This window comes from Crotalus tigris, unplaced genomic scaffold, assembly GCF_016545835.1.
Source record: "Crotalus tigris isolate CLP2741 ecotype Arizona unplaced genomic scaffold, ASM1654583v1 scf7180000019553.37968852642:3898890, whole genome shotgun sequence".
In the NCBI taxonomy this organism is placed as follows: domain Eukaryota; kingdom Metazoa; phylum Chordata; class Lepidosauria; order Squamata; family Viperidae; genus Crotalus; species Crotalus tigris.
The window spans coordinates 2,129,324-2,147,245 of NW_024097591.1; the positions used below are offsets into that span (position 1 = coordinate 2,129,324).

General features: G+C 52.6%; 1 protein-coding gene across 5 annotated transcripts; it reads left to right on the forward strand.

The window, feature by feature from the left end:
- The first annotated feature begins 769 nt into the window (after positions 1-769).
- On the forward strand, positions 770-17,806 carry SHC1 (SHC adaptor protein 1). 5 transcript variants are annotated; one of them, XM_039363365.1, is made up of 15 exons: positions 813-888; positions 2,662-2,856; positions 4,401-4,451; positions 8,614-8,775; positions 9,620-9,690; positions 10,226-10,289; positions 11,604-11,723; positions 12,314-12,367; positions 12,527-12,578; positions 13,223-13,349; positions 13,820-13,991; positions 14,344-14,404; positions 14,826-14,966; positions 15,431-15,687; positions 16,477-17,806. In XM_039363365.1, exons 3-15 carry the CDS (start codon positions 4,440-4,442, stop codon positions 16,603-16,605), a joined length of 1,422 nt encoding a protein of 473 aa, XP_039219299.1. In that variant the 5' UTR covers positions 813-888; positions 2,662-2,856; positions 4,401-4,439; the 3' UTR covers positions 16,606-17,806. The 5 variants fall into 5 exon arrangements, with proteins under 5 accessions (XP_039219300.1, XP_039219298.1, XP_039219299.1 ...); XM_039363364.1 differs by lacking the exon at positions 2,662-2,856 and having other exon boundaries at positions 796-888; XM_039363366.1 differs by lacking the exons at positions 2,662-2,856; positions 4,401-4,451 and having other exon boundaries at positions 770-888.
- Positions 17,807-17,922: the final 116 nt, after the last annotated feature.

Sequence of the window (17,922 nt, forward strand, 5' to 3'; positions counted from 1 at the left end):
CTATCTATCTATCTATCTATCTATCTATCTATCTATCTATCTATCTATCTATCTATCTATCTATCATTATCTACCTGTCTATCTGTCTGTCTGTCTATCTATCTATCTATCTATCTATCAGGTAAAGGATTAGAGCGGCTTCGTTTTCAACCAATGAGGAGCTTCCCCAGGTGTGCCTGCATGCTGATTGGCCTGAGTCACCGCGGGTGCCTATAAAATAGCCATACAAGAGCCAATGAAAGGATAAGCCTAATGGATGCGTTAACCAATCGGGTTGAGAGCTGCTTTGGCGGGAAAATATAAAAGGAGACAGCGGGAAACGAACCTTTCATTCAGCCCGCCGGAGAGTTGGAAAAGAGTAGGTGATGTGAAGGGTTTGAAGTCCGAAGAATCTGGAAAAGAAGTTGAGGCGAAAATCAGCGAGTTGATGACGGAAGACCCGGCGAAGTCGCTTGTGAGAGGAGCCCCCCTGCGCCTTTAAGAAGAGAGAACTTGCGTCCCTCGAGGACCGAAGTGAATGAGAGCTTTGTTCAGCGCTGCACTCCCGTATTAAACAATACTGAAGTCGTCTGGTGGTCTTTCATTCGCTCCCTCGTTCGCGTGGTGTCCTTTCCGTCCTGCCCTGTAATAACCCTGTGGGAATAAATGGAGCAGTGGGTCCCAGTTGACGCCGGGCGGGGAGGAGTGGGGAGCGAGTCCTATGGCAAGAGTGGCCCTACCGGAAGTTTAGGAAAGGCTGTCAAGAGAAGGGGCGGGACGGAACCCGGAAAGGATTGGTGGAGGGAAACGGGCGGGGCAGGGCTTCAAGAGCCCAAGAGTTTGTCCGAGAGGCGCCGTCGGAGTAGCCGCAGTCCGCCGCCTTTGCCCCCCAATGCTACGGCCGCCCCGGTAAGAAGAGGGTCAAGCTCCCCCCTCCGCCTTTTACCGACGTTGCATCGGGCAGTTCATTTAATTGGCCGCCGCCGTAACTTTGCAATACATCGCGGAAGCTGGGTGGGGTCTCTAAGGAGCTGCACAACAGCCCTGCAAGGGCGGCTGTTGCTCAGCCCGGGCGCTCTTTCTTTGGCCCTGCGGTGTTCCGTTTTATCTGCACTGTTTTTTAAATAGCCCTTCCTTGCGGGGTAGGGATCAGGCGGGGGCTCCCCCGCAGTCTCCTCCCTCGGGGAGAGGCGCCTTTGGGGACGTGCGGAAAAGGCGGACTGCCGTTTGAGGCGGGCGGCTCCGCTCTTTGGTGGTCCGTGAGAATTCAGTGGTGTCTGTGGATCCTTCCCCCCCCCCCCGTGTCGGGCTCCTTTGCAGGAGAGTCTGCCTTGAGGTTCAGAGTCCGAGCAGAATGTGTCCCGAGTGTCGAAAGCGCTGGTGGGGTGTTGGTTTTTTTGTTCCCCCCCCGAAAAACCGTCCCCTCCCCTTCCCCTCGTGTTCCGAGGAAGCGCTGCTGCAAGATTCCCGAGGTGTCTCAACGCTGTTTTGTAATCGAAGCCTGTTACTAATCTCTTACTCAGAGACTGACAATGCCCGGCTCCCCCCTTTCCTCCTCTCTGGGTGACGGGGCAGGGGAGGAATGTGAGATGGGGGGGCGAGAGAGAGAGAAAGTGTCTTGCCGGGCCAAAGGGAAGACTATTCCGATATATACATACACATATATATCTAGAGACGAGAGTGTTAAGAGAGAAAAGACAGGAAGAAAGACAAAGAAATGGGAGAGAATGGAAAAAAAAGGAAGAGTACTATAGAGAGGGAGAGAAAAAAAGGGGCCAGACGGACCAGAGGGAAGACCGCGTCAGAGACGTCGGCACACGGCGCTGCCCTCTGTTTAAAGGGCTCCTTCTACCCCGGAGTTCCGCAGGGCAGACGGGCAGCGCTCTTGCAGGGCTCTCCCTGCGATTTCCTGGAGCCCAAAAGAGCGGGAGAAAAGGGGGAACCGGCTCCGCTTTTGGGGCGCCGGGGATGGGGCGAAAATCCACCAGGAAGGAGCGAGCGAGCGAGAGGGGGGGAGGAGAGGCATGCAAAACGGGAACGCAACTCGCCATCATCGCCCGGAGGGTATTGCACAAAAGTTCGCATAAATCCTGAAACAGCGGCTTGCTTCTAAGTGCCGGGCCCGTTAGAGGTGGAAGATGGTCTCTGGAACCCTCTCTAGGAGGTTTTTTTGGGGGGGGGGGGAGGGTGGCCTCCATAGCGGGAGAGTTTTGAAAGGGGTGGGGGGGGATCGCGTTGAATTGCATTCACTTTTAACGTTTAGAGACCGATGCATAGGTGTGTCTGTCTCTTAGGCGAGCCTTGGCATTGCAAAGTTTGGGGAGATGGGGTTATTTCTTTACTAAATCGATTTGCTGCAAGGCTTGATCTTGCAAAGATTGGAGGCCAGGGTTATTTCTTTATTAAATCGACATGCTTGCCCGTCTCCTATCCAAAGCGACACTGTTTCTCCAGTTTTGGTGAACCGCGACCATGTTTTGCATGCTCTGCTTCACTTTGGGAGGTCTATGTGGTGTGGAGCCAGTCTTGCCGCTCGTAAGCCAGGTTTCCTGGCTTCGTTTCCAAACCCAAGATGCTTCATGCAGGATTCAGCAGGGCTGATTTCCTCAACCCAAGTTCATTGTGACTTTCTGTGCAAAAAAAAAAAAGTTTGTCCCGCTGTCATATTTTTTTGCTCTCCAGCTGCCCCTTTCGAGAGCCAGACCAGGCCCTTCCACATCTGGAATACATCTGGGGCAGGCTGCAAACTCTGCTTCATCCCACCCCTTAAAGAAGGCGGGATCTCAATTCTCAAATTCCATAGCTTTTAAAAAAAAACCGGAGTGGCCCACCAGAAAAAAGGGGGAGTAGCAAGGATTACACCATCCTCTTTGGCAGGTCAGTTTTTAAGTTTCTTTTCTCCCCCCCCCCTTTAGGGAAAAAAAAAGAGAAGGCTGGCCAGAAAAGTTAAATAAATCTCTGTAATTTTTTTTCCCCTCTCTCCTGTCCGGGGAATGGGCATGCGTGTACATACATACGTGTGCGTCTCGGTTGTCTCACTTTGAAATTGGCCCAGAGGGACAGTGGGCTTGTGTCACTCAAGCTGGATCCCCCTTCCTCACCTTTCTGGGCTGGAGACTCTCAGGATGGGACCCTTGAAATTCCTCGGATGAGGGAGGGTCCCTGTTGGCTTGAGCCCCCCCTTATTCCTGGAGAGTCTTAGAAGGGAGAGAAAAGTGCCACGTTTCTATTGGCTGGCCAAGCAAATATCTTCTCAGGCTTAAGGAAATGCAATTCTGCTCCTTTGCAGGCGGGTTTCGCAAGTCAAGAATTTGTGGCTAAAAAAGAGTGGGGTGCGGTGGGGTCTATTCCCTGGGTCTCCATCCCAAAATTGTAGGTTCTCTAGCGAGGAATGTAGAGGTGTGTAGAAAATCAACTTTTCCCTCCTCCTCCTGTTTGGGAGGAAACCATCCATTTGTCCTTCTTGGACAGTTGTCAGATAGAGTGCCCCCGCCTTTGGAGGCTCTGCAAACAGGCTTCCCAAGCCAGCTTTGTTTTGGCAGGGCTGAAGTCTTCCCTGGGATGGGGGGGGGGACTTTGAACCCTCTTGCACAAGCAAAATTTAGATGCTGCTTTGGAAGACTTTGGGACGTTGGTGGATTTAGTTCAGGATCTGAGAGAGAAATCGGAGAATTATACATACATACATACATACATACATACATACATAGCTAGCTGATGAGAGCCAAATAGCTTGAAACAGCTATACTAGTCTCCCTTTAACTCTTTCTCATGCCATTATCACCCATCTTGGTGTGCCACCCTCAGCCTTGAACCCAGGACCAGATCAGCTTAGGGTGAGGGTAAGAGCTCCTAAAACTCTCCCTTAGATCAAAATTGCCCCCAGAAGCCCTAACCCACCCTTCATCTCGGAGGTTTTCGAAAGCTTCCAACCGCTCCTGCCTTGCCCGGCTGCTCTTTGCAGATAGACTGCCTTGGCACATGGAGGCTCCGTGGTCCTCGGCAGCCAACGGTCCCCGTTGGCCTTGCCCGCCTCTGCTTGGCCCCATTGGAAAAAGGAGCTGAGCTATTCTAGCAGGAGCGACCAGGGCATTCTGGGAGCTGACGTCCATCCACTTTAAAGCCTGCCGGCTGGAGAATTCTGGGACTCAAAGTCCCTACATCTCGCTGTGGAATTCTGGGCGCTTGAAGTCCATCCTCTTTAGAACATGCTGGCTGGGGGATTCTGGGAGTTGAAGTCCACCCATCTTAAAGCCTGGTGGCGGCTGGAGAATTCTGGGAGTTGAAGTCCAGCCCTCTTCAAGTCCCCAAGATTGAGAAGCCCTCATTTAGAGAAATGCACAGGGAAAAGGCAATATTGCCCCCCTCCCCAAATTGCTGCACAGCCCCTCCCTAATTCCTTCTTTGTCACCAAACTGCAGGTTTGGCCCCCAGCGAAGAACAGACCTCCGGCATCCGTGATGGAGTACATGGTAAGGGGTGGGACCCTTCTCTCTCCCTGCTCTGGTTGCTGGGCTCCGCTGTTCTTCCCTTCTTTCTTGGCCTTCCTGATAGATCTGAGCGTGGCGTGGACGTCTGTTCCCAGCTTGGGGGATTCTGGGAGTTGAAGTCCACCCCATCTTTTTAAAAGGTGGCTGAGTCTGAGCAGCGTTGGGGACGGCATTAAGCAGACGGCTGTTTCGTTTCCTATCCCAGCTACAAGAGCTCTGCCTTTTCGGAGAATGCAGCTGAACTGTGGTTTATTTCCTCGAAACAAGCCACGGCTTAGCACGAAACCATCGGAAGAGGCAGAAGGCAGCTAGTTACGCAGCTGTCAGTTGATGGCGAACTCCAGACAGGTTCTCGCCCCCCCCCCCCGCGCCACTAACATTTTTTACGTGTCGCAGTTTTGTACAAGGCAGGAAGCTTCACCTGTTGGATGACTGCCAGCCACGGGGCTATGAAAAGGGACCTTTGTGCAGGAGGAAATAGAAAAACCGAGAACGCCCAGGAATTCAGCCGGATATAGCTCTATTGCTGTATAATTGTCACACCCGCTAGGACAGGGCAAATATTTTTTTGCTGTGCGGTGAATCTGTTGGTTGTTTTGTGACTTGGCTTATTCTGCAATGCAGCCAAGACTGCTCAAAGATACTGGGAGTGGGGGTGGGGGGGAGATGGGTGGGTTTCATGAGGACTAGCACCCTACAGCCACAGATGTTGTGGCTCCTAGAGCAAATAAATAGATGCTGGAAATAGACTGGCTCCTCAAGTGAGATATATTAAATATAATGCGTCTCTATACCGACCTTTGGTGTCAAGCATGCTGGCTGGGGGATTCTGGGAGTTGAAGTCCACCCAGATTAAAGCATGCTGGCTGGGGGATTCTGGGAGTTGAAGCCCACCCATCTTAAAGCCTGCTGGCTGGGGGATTCTGGGAGTTGAAGCCCACCCCTCTTACAGCCACCAACTTTGAGAAAACGCTGGTTTAGATTTGACCAGCTAAAATATCGATCTGTTTTAGTTATTTCTGGAGATTGTTGAAATCCGTCATTGGTTGAGAAGTGTGATTTTTCTCGGTTTTCCAATGCTGCAGTTTGAGGCTGGATCCCTGGGTGCAAAATCCAAACTTTTGGGTATAAAGGCGCTTGTAGCCATTGGACCCTGTTCTTCCCCAGCTCCCACAGAAGTGGGGGGGGGCTGCGGGCAGGGTCTCCCTGTGTGTGTGTGTGATTTCCTGCCTCTTCCCATCCCTCCCTGGGTCCTTCAGCTGGGTCAGAAAAGCCAAGCAAAGCATCCGGTGGGAAGGCCAGGAGCCAAACGGTCATCCCACTCCTTCCTCTCCTTGGTTTGTTATTTTTCCCTCTTTTGGCCTTGCCCAGGTGGGTGTTTTTGCTGACCGTCCCTCCCCAGAGGAAGGAACAAACAAGGGGGGGGGCTTCAGCTCTGCCCACCCACGGCCGGACACGGACTGTCCAGGAAATGGCCTCGGTCTCCCGCAACCCTTGGCTGTCCAGCAAAAGTAGTTGGTGCAGAAGAATACAGAATAACAGAGCTGGAGGGATCTGGGGGGGGGGTCTTCTAGTCTAACCCCCTCCTTAGATTAGAGAATAATAGAGTTGGGAGGGACCTCGGAGGTCTTCTAGTCCAACCCCTGCTTTGAATAACAGAGTCAGAAGTATTGTGGCTGGGGGATTCTGGGAGTTGAAGTCCACCCCTCTTAAAGCACACTGGCCGGGAGCCCTGGGTGGGGGAAAGAGGGGAGCTCAGGCATTTCAGCCCCTCTGTTTGAAGCCTCCGTGGAGAGTTTAGCAGTTTTGGGGAGGGGCACCGGGCTGCCTGCCTGCTCTGGATTTCAGCTCCGCTTTTTGGCTTTCTGACGGCTTTGGGCTGCTCTCCTCCTCCTCCTCCTCCTCTCCACCCCGAAATGTGGTTGTTATCTTTTATACCGCACCTTTTGCGAAAAGCAGACCTTGTGGTTAATCAACAAGGCTGTTCAGGAAACGCTGTCGATGCCTCTGCTTTGCAAATAACTCTGCTTTGCAAATAACGGCTGGTTGAAATAACAACAGCAAGCAGCCGCCGCACAACACCTGGCAATTACACAATGTTGTACAGGTAATCCTCGGCTGACAAACTCTGCATTTAGTGACTGGAGTTGCAGCATCTATCTATCTATCTATCTATCTAACTTTTCATTCAACCTCCTTCCTCCCTCCCTCCCTCTCCTTCCTTTCTTCCTTCCTTATCTATCTATCTATGTATCTATCTATCTATCTATCTATCTATCCCTCTATCATCTGTCTGTCTATCTATCTATCTATCTATCTATCTATCTATCTATCTATCTATCTATCTATCTCCCTTCTCATCTAACTTTTCCTTCAATCTCCTTCCTTCCTTCCTTCCTCCCTCCCTCCCCCTTCCTTCCTTCCTGGCCTCCCTTGCAGGGGGGGTCGCACCCCTCCCTCGATTGCAGGGAACTGAGGGATGGGCGATTCCTTGAATGAGCAAAAGACCCCCATAGGACGCCTAGTGTCTTCTTCGTGCAGGCGCCTTTGCAAACCCCTTTTGGCACAGACCACCCTCCCTCCTTACCCCCCCCTCCCCGGCTTGCCCCCCCCCCAGATGACCCAGGCCCTGCCTGGGCGACCTGGGCCTAGCCCCCCCTTCTTTCCGGCCTCATCCCCTTCCTAGCCTCCCCTCGCCCGCATCCCTTGCCCCCCTTCCTGGCTGCAGCAGGCGAGGCTAGGCTGGTGTGAGTCAGCAGCCTGCCCTTCCCCTTGGTAGCAGCGAGTGACCAGGCCTGGGGGGGGAGAGAGAGGAGGGGGCTTGGCCTCTGCCTCTGCCCTTCCCCTTCCCCCCCCCGCCTTCCCTGGGAGAGGGAGAGGATTTTTCCAGCCAGATCCCAGCCCTTGCAAAGCCGGAGTGGGCACTGCAAGCAAGGAGAGAGGGGGACACCGCCAATCTCTGCTCCCCCACTCATCCAAAGGGGACCCCAACTGGAACCCCCCCTCCTGGGCTTTCAGAGGCTGAGCCCCCCCCAACCATCCTCAAATTGTCCATCGGCATCGCCACCCCCTGATGGGCACCCGACCTGCCCTGCTTTGACAGGGAGCCTGGTGGGCTGCTAGCCGTCCCTCCCCCTGCTGCCACCCCCTCCTTTGCGTTGGAGGCGTTTGATGCCCCCTCCCCTCGGCACAGATAACATATCGACCCGGTCCGAGAGGCCTGCGTTGGAGCTGAGCATCTGAGAGAGAATAAGGACCTGGCGGGTGTTGGAAGGCCACCGAGGCAGGCAGAAGTTCAACAGGCAGTGCTGCAGCTTGAGGGAATGCCCAGGAGCGTCTAACACAGCCCTGCAGGGGTGTAGCGTCAGCCGCGGACTAGAAACTTCATCCTCTTCCTCTCCAGGGCTGGAGACAGGCAGACGTTCCACAGGTGGCGCGACAGGAGTTTCTGAAACAGCCCTACAGGGACTGTAGATTAGAAACCGCCTCATCTTCCTCTCCGGATCTGCGTGGGGTTTACCGGTCATCGGATGGGATGGATAACGGGTTCCAGTTGGGTTAAGATGATGGCTTGCTGAATTTGGACAGGGGGCGCCCCAATTTGGGGGCATCCCTGGTGTCCGCGACAGGGGAGAAGCAGGTGCTTGGCATGCCAGCAGGGACTTGACAAGACGCCAGCTTGGGATCTGTTGGGACTTTCGGGGGGTCTTGACCCCCATCACCGTCGCGTTTGCCTCCTCTTCCTCTTCTTCCTCTCCGCCAGCCTGCAGCTCCCCCCCCCCAAATGGATCTCCTGCCGAAAAGCAAATACACCCACTTGCAGGACGAATCTCCGCCTTCGCTGGACGACAGGACCCCCGTGTCCGAGGGGTTCCCCTCTCCTGATCCTACCCCGCTGCTGACCGGCTCTCTGTCCTCATCGTCCCTCAGCCCCATGCTGCCTGTGGGGGACCCCGAATCGGAGGCCAGCCCCACCACGCTCTGCTCCTTCTTCCCCAAAATGGCTAACCTGAAACTCTCCCACCCGGCTTCCTTGCTGAACCTCCGGGCCTTTTCCCGAGAGACGGGGGTCCCCGAAGACTCTCCGGGAGGTGCCGCCTCCGCCTCGTCGGACTCAACAGGCGTTGTTGGTCTCTATCCCCAGGATATGAACAAACTGAGTTGCGGGAAGAAGATGCGAGTGGAAGGCGGCCAGCTGGGCGGCGAGGAGTGGACGCGGCACGGGAGTTTTGTGAACAAGCCCAGCCGGGGTTGGCTGCACCGGGACGACAAGGTGATGGGTTCCGGAGTCTCCTACCTGGTCCGGGTGAGTGAGGAAGTGGGGGTACCTGGGTGAGGTTTGCACGCTTTGTGGGCCAAGCAAGCGGGGAAGGGCGGCGAGGGGTTGCAACCGTGCTCCGGAAGGGAGGTTTTCCCGCCACGCCGTAGATACAGGCAATCGATTTATGACCGCGAAGGCGCCGAAATTTTATGTCGCTAAATGAGACATTTGTTTAAGTGAGTTTTGACAGCTGTTCTCGCCACCATGCCTCAGCGAATCCCCGCCATTCTTAAGTTTGTGACCCGGTTGTTAAGTATAATAATCATCATAATAATAAAGTTGGAAGGGACCTTGGAGGTCATCTAGTCCAACCCCCTGCTCAGGCAAGAAGCCCTAGGGCATCAGGCTAGAAACGTGAGTTCAAGTCCTGCCTTGGCTGGCTGTGTGATTTGGGGCCAATCCCCAGGAGACGGTGAGTTCTAGTCCCGCACTAGACATGAAAGCCAGCTGGATGATCTTGGCCCAGTAACTCTCTCTCAACCCGGCCCACCTCACAGGGCTGTGGTGGGGAAAATAGGAGGAGGAGATGTTGGAGATGTTTGCCACCTGGATTTATTTGTTAAAAAATAACAAAGTTGGAATATATAAATAAAGAAAAACAAAGTAAAAGAGCCACACGCTGATTTCCATGGCATTTATTTTAATCCAGGGGTCTTCCAACTTGGCAACTTTTAAGACTTGTGGACTTCAGCTCCCAGAATTCCTCAGCCAGTGTTCACGCCTGGCTGAGGAATTCTGGGAGTTGAAGTCCACGAGTCATAAAAAGGGCCAAGTTGGAAGATCCCGGTATTAACCTCTTGCTCTTCTTCTCTTCTTCTCGTCCCTGCAGTACATGGGTTGTGTGGAAGTGATGCAGTCCATGCGGGCCCTTGACTTCGGCACCAGGACCCAAGTCACCAGGTGAGCTGGCTAACAATACGGTGGGGTCTCTCTGAAGGATGGGGGGGGGGAGAAAAAGCCGCCCCCCTTGTATAAGGGTGCTTCTCTGCATGAGTTCTTGGTCTTGCACCTCCCTTTTGGGACTTTTCTGCACAAACCAGCGAGGATTGAAAGTGGTTCTTCTGCTCAAAGATTATAGGCCAAAAAAAATCTCTTCTGATTCACGCCAAAGATCAGGACTTCGTTGTCCGCCGATCCGAGTTTTTCCATCCCCTGGAAGGTGTGCGAATTTCCAACTCCCAGAATTCCCTCCCCTGGGAGCTGGGGAATCCTGGGAGTTGAAGTCCGCAGGCCTTCCAGGGTGGAGAAACGCTGTTTCTAGCACCTGTGGGTTTGTGTCTCTCTCTGTGTGTGTGGATACACCCCGCAAGGTGTTCAATGGAGCTCCGTTGCAAGCGGGGACGGCTCTGGGGAATTGCTGTGATTTGGGCTGTTTTGTGAAGATTGCGTGGTATGTCGGACACGCTCCAATGTCCTCTCTCCTCCTCTCGTGCAGGGAGGCGATAGGCCTGGTGTGTGACGCGGTGCCCAGCACGAAGGGAGCCGTGCGCAGGAGGAAGGTAAGAAGAGACTGGACAGTCGGAAATGGGAATAGGGTTTCCTACTTGAGCAGGGGGCTGGGCTAGAGGACCTCTGAGGCCCCTTCCAGCTCTGTTATTCTGTCTTTGGAGCAGGGGGTTGGTCTAGGAGACCTCCGAGGCCCCTTCCAGCTCTGTTATTCCGTATTCGGAGCAGGGAGACACTCATAAATACGAGTCAGTTGCCGAGTCTGTGAATTTTGGCTTAGTGGGATGCAAAAATTAAACCAGCCTCTTTTGCTTGGGGATGTGTGTTTGGTGGGGGGGGGGTCGTGAAGCTAGGAAATCGATAGAACCTGGCATAATGCACAATTAAGGGGGGGGAGATAAGCCCCCTCCCTTTTTTTCTCAGCATCCATTAGTGGAGCTAGATTGGCCAATCTATTGATCAGCTCTGCGGATGCTGAACTTTTGATTGACGGCCTCTGATGTATCTCTCGGCCAAGGGGCAGCCTGGGGAAATGGGGAGGGGGCAGGTTAGAGACCTCTCAGCTCCTCACCACATACAGTCCATTTCCTTCCTGGTTGTTTTTTTTCCCCCCAGGATTTTATGACCAACCCAGATCTCGCTTCCCTAAGCCGAGGGGGGGGGGAGGCCAGCTCCTTGCAATACAAGATAAAACACAGGGGGGGTCTCTTCTTAAATTTGAGAAAAGGGATTAAAGAGATGGAGAAGGGCAACACTTTTCCTGCTTTTCGGACACAAAAAAGGATGAGTTTGAGAAAGGAGGGAGGGAGGGAGGAGGGCTAGCAATTCAAACCCTGGTCAATTGGGAAGAGTGAGAAAGAGACTCAGGTTCTGGCCACCTTGATTTCATTTGGTGTAAGACTGTAAAGTAGAGAGAAACTTCCCTGTTTCTGTTAGGAGACCCTCAAGTAGGTAGCAATTTGGGAAAAACAGAGTTGGGAGGGACCTCAGAGGTCTTCTAGTCCAGCCCCCTGCTCAGAATACAGAATAACAAGAGCTGGAAGGGGCCTTGGAGGTCCTCTAGCCCAGCCCCCTGCTCCGAATACAGAATAAAAGCTGGAAGGGACCTTGGAGGTCTTCTAGTCCAGCCTCCTGCTCCGAATACAGAATAACAAGAGCTGGAAGAGGCCTGGGAGGTCCTCTAGACCAACCCCCTGTGTGACTCATTTAACGACCGCAGAGATTCCCTCAAGAAACGGGGCAAGCAGGAGAGCCGTGAAAGGGAGCCAAACGCACTGAAGAAATTTGCCCCGCTTTGCAACCGAAACATCGGGCTCCCTCGTGGTCGTTAAGTCAAGGACTGACGGTATTCTGTTTCCCTCTGGCAGCCCTGCGGCCGGGCACTCAACTCCATCCTGGGCAAGACCAATCTGAAGTTCGCCGCCATGCCCATCACCTTGACCATCTCCACCAGCAGCCTCAACCTCATGGCGTCCGACTGCAAGCAGGTGAGGTTCCCTTCCTTACTCGGCCTGGCTCTGGGCAGCGTCTCCGTCAAAGCGGCTGGCTGGGCTTAGCCAGGCCTCAGTTTGTGTCCGGCGAGTGGGAGACGGGCAGCCTGCAGCCGCAGAGAAGCAGAGAGCACGGCAAATGATTTGGGTGAACCCCAAAGGGCTTTTTCAAAATGCCCCTGGAGTTCCAGAGGCTGCGTGGAAGCTTTGAAGAAGAGACCGAACTGCTGATCTGTCTGAAAGGGTGTAGTAGGGTTTCCTGCCTGGGGGGGGGTTGGACTAGATGACCTCCAAGGTCCCTTGCAACACTGATATTCTATTCTATTCTATTCCATTCCATTCCATTCTATTCTATTCTATATTTTCTATTCTATTCATATTCTATATTCTATTCTATATTCTATTCTATATTCTCTATAGGGTTAGGGTTAGGTCACCATGAACTCATAGAGCAAAATGGACATCACCAACAAATTCGTAGTGCTTGGCTATGGTTAGGAGGGCACTTACTTTTCTAGGCTGCCAGATCTATCTTTCCTGGTAAAATACATGGGAAGATCAATTTTATCCTCTTTTTCGGCTTGTAGATCATCGCCAACCATCATATGCAGTCCATTTCATTCGCTTCCGGAGGGGATCCGGTGAGTATAGTGAGATTTTCCCCAAAATTCTTGCAAAAGGCCTGCCCTCCCCCCAAAAAATAGTCCCTTGGGGCACAGATGTGGTTGATGATTATTATTATTATTATTTTAACCCTTTCTCCAAATCTGGTCGTTACCAGCCTGTTTTGCATTTCGCAGGATACGGCGGAATACGTCGCTTACGTTGCCAAAGACCCTGTCAATCACAGAGGTAGGTGATCCCCTCATCTTGACCTGGATCTTCCAACCCTGGCTTAATGCTCGGTTCTTCTCCTGCAGCCTGTTTAATCTTGGTTTTTTTTCCTCTGTCCCTACCCGATTCAGCTTGGAAGTGTGAGAGTATGGGACAAAAGGGTGCTGGCTTTTTTCTCTCTCTCCCTAGCGCCTTGTGGTTCAAATAATCAGAATAGAGTTGGAAGGTCTTCTAGTCCAACCCCCTGCTCAAGTAGGGGACTATATCATTTCAGACAGGTGGCTGTCCAGTCTCTTCTTAAAAACCTCCAGTAATGGAGGAGGGAGGGAGGGAGGGAAGGAAGGAAGGAACGGAGGGAGGGAAGAAGGGAGGGAGGAGTGGAAGAAGGAAGGAAGGACCAGAGGGAGGGAGGGAAGGAGGGAAGAAGGAAAAGGGAGGAGGAAGAAGGAAGGAAGGAAGGAAAAAAGAAAAAAAGCAGAATAACACAGTTGGAAGGGACTTTGGAGGTCGTCTAGCCTAGTCCCAATGCCATTTCATACAAGTCTCTTCTTAAAAACATGCCAGTGTTTTTCACTTGTTTTTAATCAACCATCAAGAAATCAACAATCAATAATCAATCAATCAATCAATGCCACCCCTTCCCTTTGGGCCCGTTTCTGCAGCTTGCCACATCCTGGAATGTCCGGAGGGATTATCCCAAGACGTCATCAGCACCATTGGACAGGCGTTCGAATTGCGCTTCAAGCAGTACCTTAAAAACCCACCTAAGCTCGTCACGCCTCACGACAGGTAGGGCCAGCCTTGGGGTGTTTTTGTGAGTGTGTGTGTAGGCAGTCCTCGACTTAACCACAGTTTGTTTAGTGCCCATTCAAAGTCGCAACGCCCCTGAAAAAAGGGACTTAGGACCGTTTTTTTCAAGACTTCACGACCGTTGCAGCATTCTCCTTGCTCTTCAAAATTCAGACGCTCGGCAACCGACTCGTATTTACGACAGTCGCCATGTCTCGGAGTAACGCGATCCCCTTTGGCCACTTTCCGGCAAGCCAGATCCACAGGGGGGAACGCCACATTCACTTAACAACCTTAAAAACCAAAGAGATTCATTTAACGACTGTGGTAAGGAAAGTCTTGGAGGGCAAAATCCACTGGACGAATGTCTCTCACTTAGCCACAGAATTTGGGGGGGGTCCGTTTTTTGTCGTAAGTCGAGGACTAACTGCACGTGTTCCTGATCTGTGGTCCGCTTCTGTCCTCACCAGGATGGCCGGATTTGACGGCTCCGCGTGGGACGAAGAGGAAGAGCCGCCCCCCGACCACCAATACTACAACGATTTCCCGGGAAAGGACCCCCCCTTGGGGGGACTGCTCGACCTGCGCTTGCGGGAAGGGGCTGCTGCGGCTCAGACCCCCAACAATTTGGGAGCCACCTTGGTAAGTTCCCCCCTCCTCCCCCCAACAATTGTGGAGAACATCACATCAGTCATTTCCATCTTGAGAGAATCCCCCACACGCTCCGTGTTTGTTCTGCTTTTTTTTTGTCCTCAGTTTTTCCTCCCCATTCTGTAAAATGGGTTCATCAGACTTTTGAGTCTTCCTTGGGCTCCTTTCTAGCCACTCTTCTCTTCTTCTGTCCTTCTGTGCTCTTCCCCAAAATTGGATGCCCGGCAAGACACAGAGGCTCCTTAATTTATTAATTAAGGGCAGGAATGTCGGCGTGCGGGAAAACGGGACTTGAAATACTCATTTCAACCTTCAACTAAAACTCCTTCCTTTCTTCCCGTAGCCTGTCGGACAAGTGGCTGCTGGGGACTACAAATCCAAGAAGCCACATTCGGTCGCACAAGGTAGGGGATCCAGCAATGAAGTTGGCGCCTTTTAAGTTAAACGCTGGGGGGGGGGGGATTCTGGGAGTTGAAGTCCACCTAGCTTAAAGCAGGCTAGTTGGGGGATTCTGGGAGTTGAAGTCCACCTAGCTTAAGACACTGATTTAAGATATTGTGATAGAAACCTGAAAGCTAAGATGGGTGGCGAGTAAACTTGATAAATAAATACAGTGCAATAAAGCCCTCTTTACTTCGACGTCTAGCGAGCGGAATCAAAGCAGAGGAAGGAGGCCGTCAATAGCCTTCTCCTATCCACCAGGGCAACTCTTAAAGAGGTGTTGACTTCAACTCCCAGAATCCCCCAGTCTCACAGGCAGTTTTCACAAGCTGGTGCTGTGTCTTTGGGGGGCGCTTTCTGATCCCACCTGTCCCCCCCTTTCAGGCAGGGATCGGGGCCCGCCTGGGCGCCCAGAATTCTTGGTGGACCCTTCCTACGTGAACGTGCAAAATTTGGAGAAGTTGCAGCCGGGCCTCCAGAGCGTGACCTCCAACGGCAGCATCCAGAGAGATCTCTTTGACATGAGTGAGTAGCAGAAGGGAGGAGGGAATCCCGCAGTTCCTCTGCAGGTTGTCCCGGACTTACAACGGTCCATTTAGTGACCGTCCCAAGTTGGAACAGCGCTGAAAAAAAATGACTTAGGTCGTTTCCCCCCCCCCCTTTCCACCCTGCAACATTCATCCCCCTGGCCGCGGGGTCCAAATTGAGACACTGGGCCACTGACTCAGTTTTATGATGGTGGCCCTGTCCCACGGTCACGTGATCCGCTTCTGACAAGCCAAGTTGGCGGGGATTCACTTTAACAACCTGTGTTGCTAACTTCCCAACTGCAGCGGTTCCCTTCAGGGTTGTGGGAAGGCAGGTGGTGAAATGGGGCAAAGCTGACTCGCTTAGTGGCAGAACTTTTGGGCTCCGTCGTGGGTCGTAAGAAGAGGCAAGAAACGGTCTCGGCTGCCGATGGCGCCTAACGGTGGCTTTTGCTCCCCCAGAGCCTTTTGAGGACGCCTTGAGGGCACCGCTGCCGCCCGCCACTCCTCCCTCCCACCCGCCAGCGAGCATGGAGGAGCAACTCCGCCGGGAACCATGGTATCACGGACAGATGAGCCGGAAAGAGTCGGAGAAGCTGCTGCAAGCCAACGGGGATTTCCTGGTGCGAGAGAGCACCACCACGCCGGGCCAGTATGTGCTCACCGGGCTGCAGGGAGGACAGCCAAAACACCTGCTCCTTGTCGACCCGGAAGGAGTGGTAGGTGGGGTTTTGGGGTGGGGGGGAGAAGAAGGAATTTTCAAGGGGGTGGACCCCCCTCTGCTTGGAGAAAGGGTGGCATTTAATAGCAATAGCCTTTGGACTTCTCTATACCGCTTCACAGTACTTTACAGCCCTCTCTAAAGCGGTTTACAGAGTCAGCCTATTGCCCCCCCCGCCCCCCAACAATCTGGGTCCTTGTTTTACTGACCTTGGAAGGATGGAAGGCTGAGTCTACGTTGAGCTGGTCAGGATCGAACCCCTGGCAGTCGGCAGAGTTTAGCCTGAAATACTACATTCTAACCAGAGGGAGGGAGGGAGGGAGGGAGGGAGGAAGGAAGGAAGGAAGGAAGGAAGGAAGGAAGGAAGGAAGGAAGGAAGGAAAAGAAAGGGAGGAGGGAAGGAGAGAGAGTAATGAAGGGGAGGGAAAAGGAAGGAAGGAAGGAAGGAAGGAAGGAAGGAAGGAAGGAAGGAAGGAAGGAAGGAAGGAAGGAAGGAAGGAGAGTAATGAAGGGGAAGGGAAGGAAGGAGACGGACACAGTAATGAAGGAGCGAAAGGGAAGGAAAGGAAGAGGAAGGAAGGAAGGAGTAACAAAGGGGAGGGAAAGGGAAGGAAGGAAAGGAAGGAAGGAAGACAGCCATAGCACTTAGAGTTATATACCATTTTTCACACAACCATTGCAATGGAGAAGCCGGATTCTTGCTTAGCCACAGAAACGCTGGGCTTGACTGCGGTCTAGCTGTACTTCTCTGGCCAATCCCTCCCCCTCCTGTTCTCTTCCCACCCAGGTCCGGACGAAGGACCACCGCTTTGAAAGTGTCAGCCACTTGATTAGCCACCATATGGACAATCGGTTGCCCATCATCTCGGCCGGCAGCGAGCTGTGCCTACAGCAGCCCGTCGAGCGGAGACCGTGAGCAGAACAACCGGAGTCACATCACTACAAGCGCCCTTCTACCGGGATTCCTTCGTGTCTTTTTTCTCCCTGGAAAAACAGCTTCCAGAAATGGGCTGTTTCCTCTGCCAAAGCATCCTCCGGGCTTGAAGGGAACTTGGAGGAGCACCAAAACCCAACATGTCCCCCCAGACCACCTCGCTATATCTTGCCATGGCCCGGCTCTTTCTTGTCGCTGCACAGTTGCCGTCCAGCCAACACGCTAGTCCTCAAAGAGAGCGGTCTAGCCTCAGTTGTGTTGACAGTGCTGGGATGAAGTCATTTTCAGATTTCACCTCGAACAATTTTTTTTTTTTTTTACCCCTCCACTAACTGAACAGCGAGACGGTCTTTGCCACACAGCGCCTTGTTGAGTTTTCTGCCGGGTGCAGCCGATGCCAAAGAAATCAAGGGGGTTCTTTTCTGGGAGATTGCGTTTAAAGCACAAAAAGGGAAAAATAGGGGCAATTCACTCGGGTCTGGGATGGAGAAGCCTCTCTCTTCCCTTGCCCATAGACCCCGCTCATTCACTTTATATATCTTCTGTTGTGTGCCTTGAACCTTTTTTCAGGTCAGATTTTATGCAAAATTCCTCTTGCTCTGCAACGTCTGTCGCGGCGCTGCCTGTTTTGGGGGGAGGGGGCTATAAGATGGAGAAAGAGGCAATCATTGATCACCCGCCTCTTTCTGATCCATCATGGATTCCCCATAATTTATCCCCTTCTTTTCTCCCCACCCACAAAAGCCCAGGCTAAGCAATGGAGACCCCCCCTCCCCAATCTGGATTGAGGGATGGTTTCCCTGAATTATGGAAAGAGAACCCAAAACTGAAGGTTTTGGAGCTTCCCCCCTAAAAAAACTGAAAAGGGAAAGACAAAAGATTGGGTTTAGTCTTTCCAGCGCTGTGGCTGGTTTTCTTCCCAGTCTCTCTCCCCCCCCCCCCCGGTTCTTGTGTACATAAGTTTGATCACGTGGTGTTGCATGTATATTGTTATACTCAGAAGCCAATGTGTGGCTTTACTCTCTTATCATTGTGCCTGTCCCCGCCACTCTGCGGGACCCCCCAAATCCACCTCAGCCCCCTCCTCTCCACGTCCTTTATACAGAGTTTGTATTGGTTTGATTTTCTCTCGATTATACCAAAGGAAATCAAATAGTTATTATTAAAGGTTGGTATTTCTTTAGCTTGTCGCTGCTGGATGCCTTTTTTTCTCTTTGGGGAAAGAGAAGGAAGCAAGAAAAGAAAAGGAAAACAGGAGAGAAAGGAAAGAGGAAGGATGGGGAGGAGAATAGAAGGAAG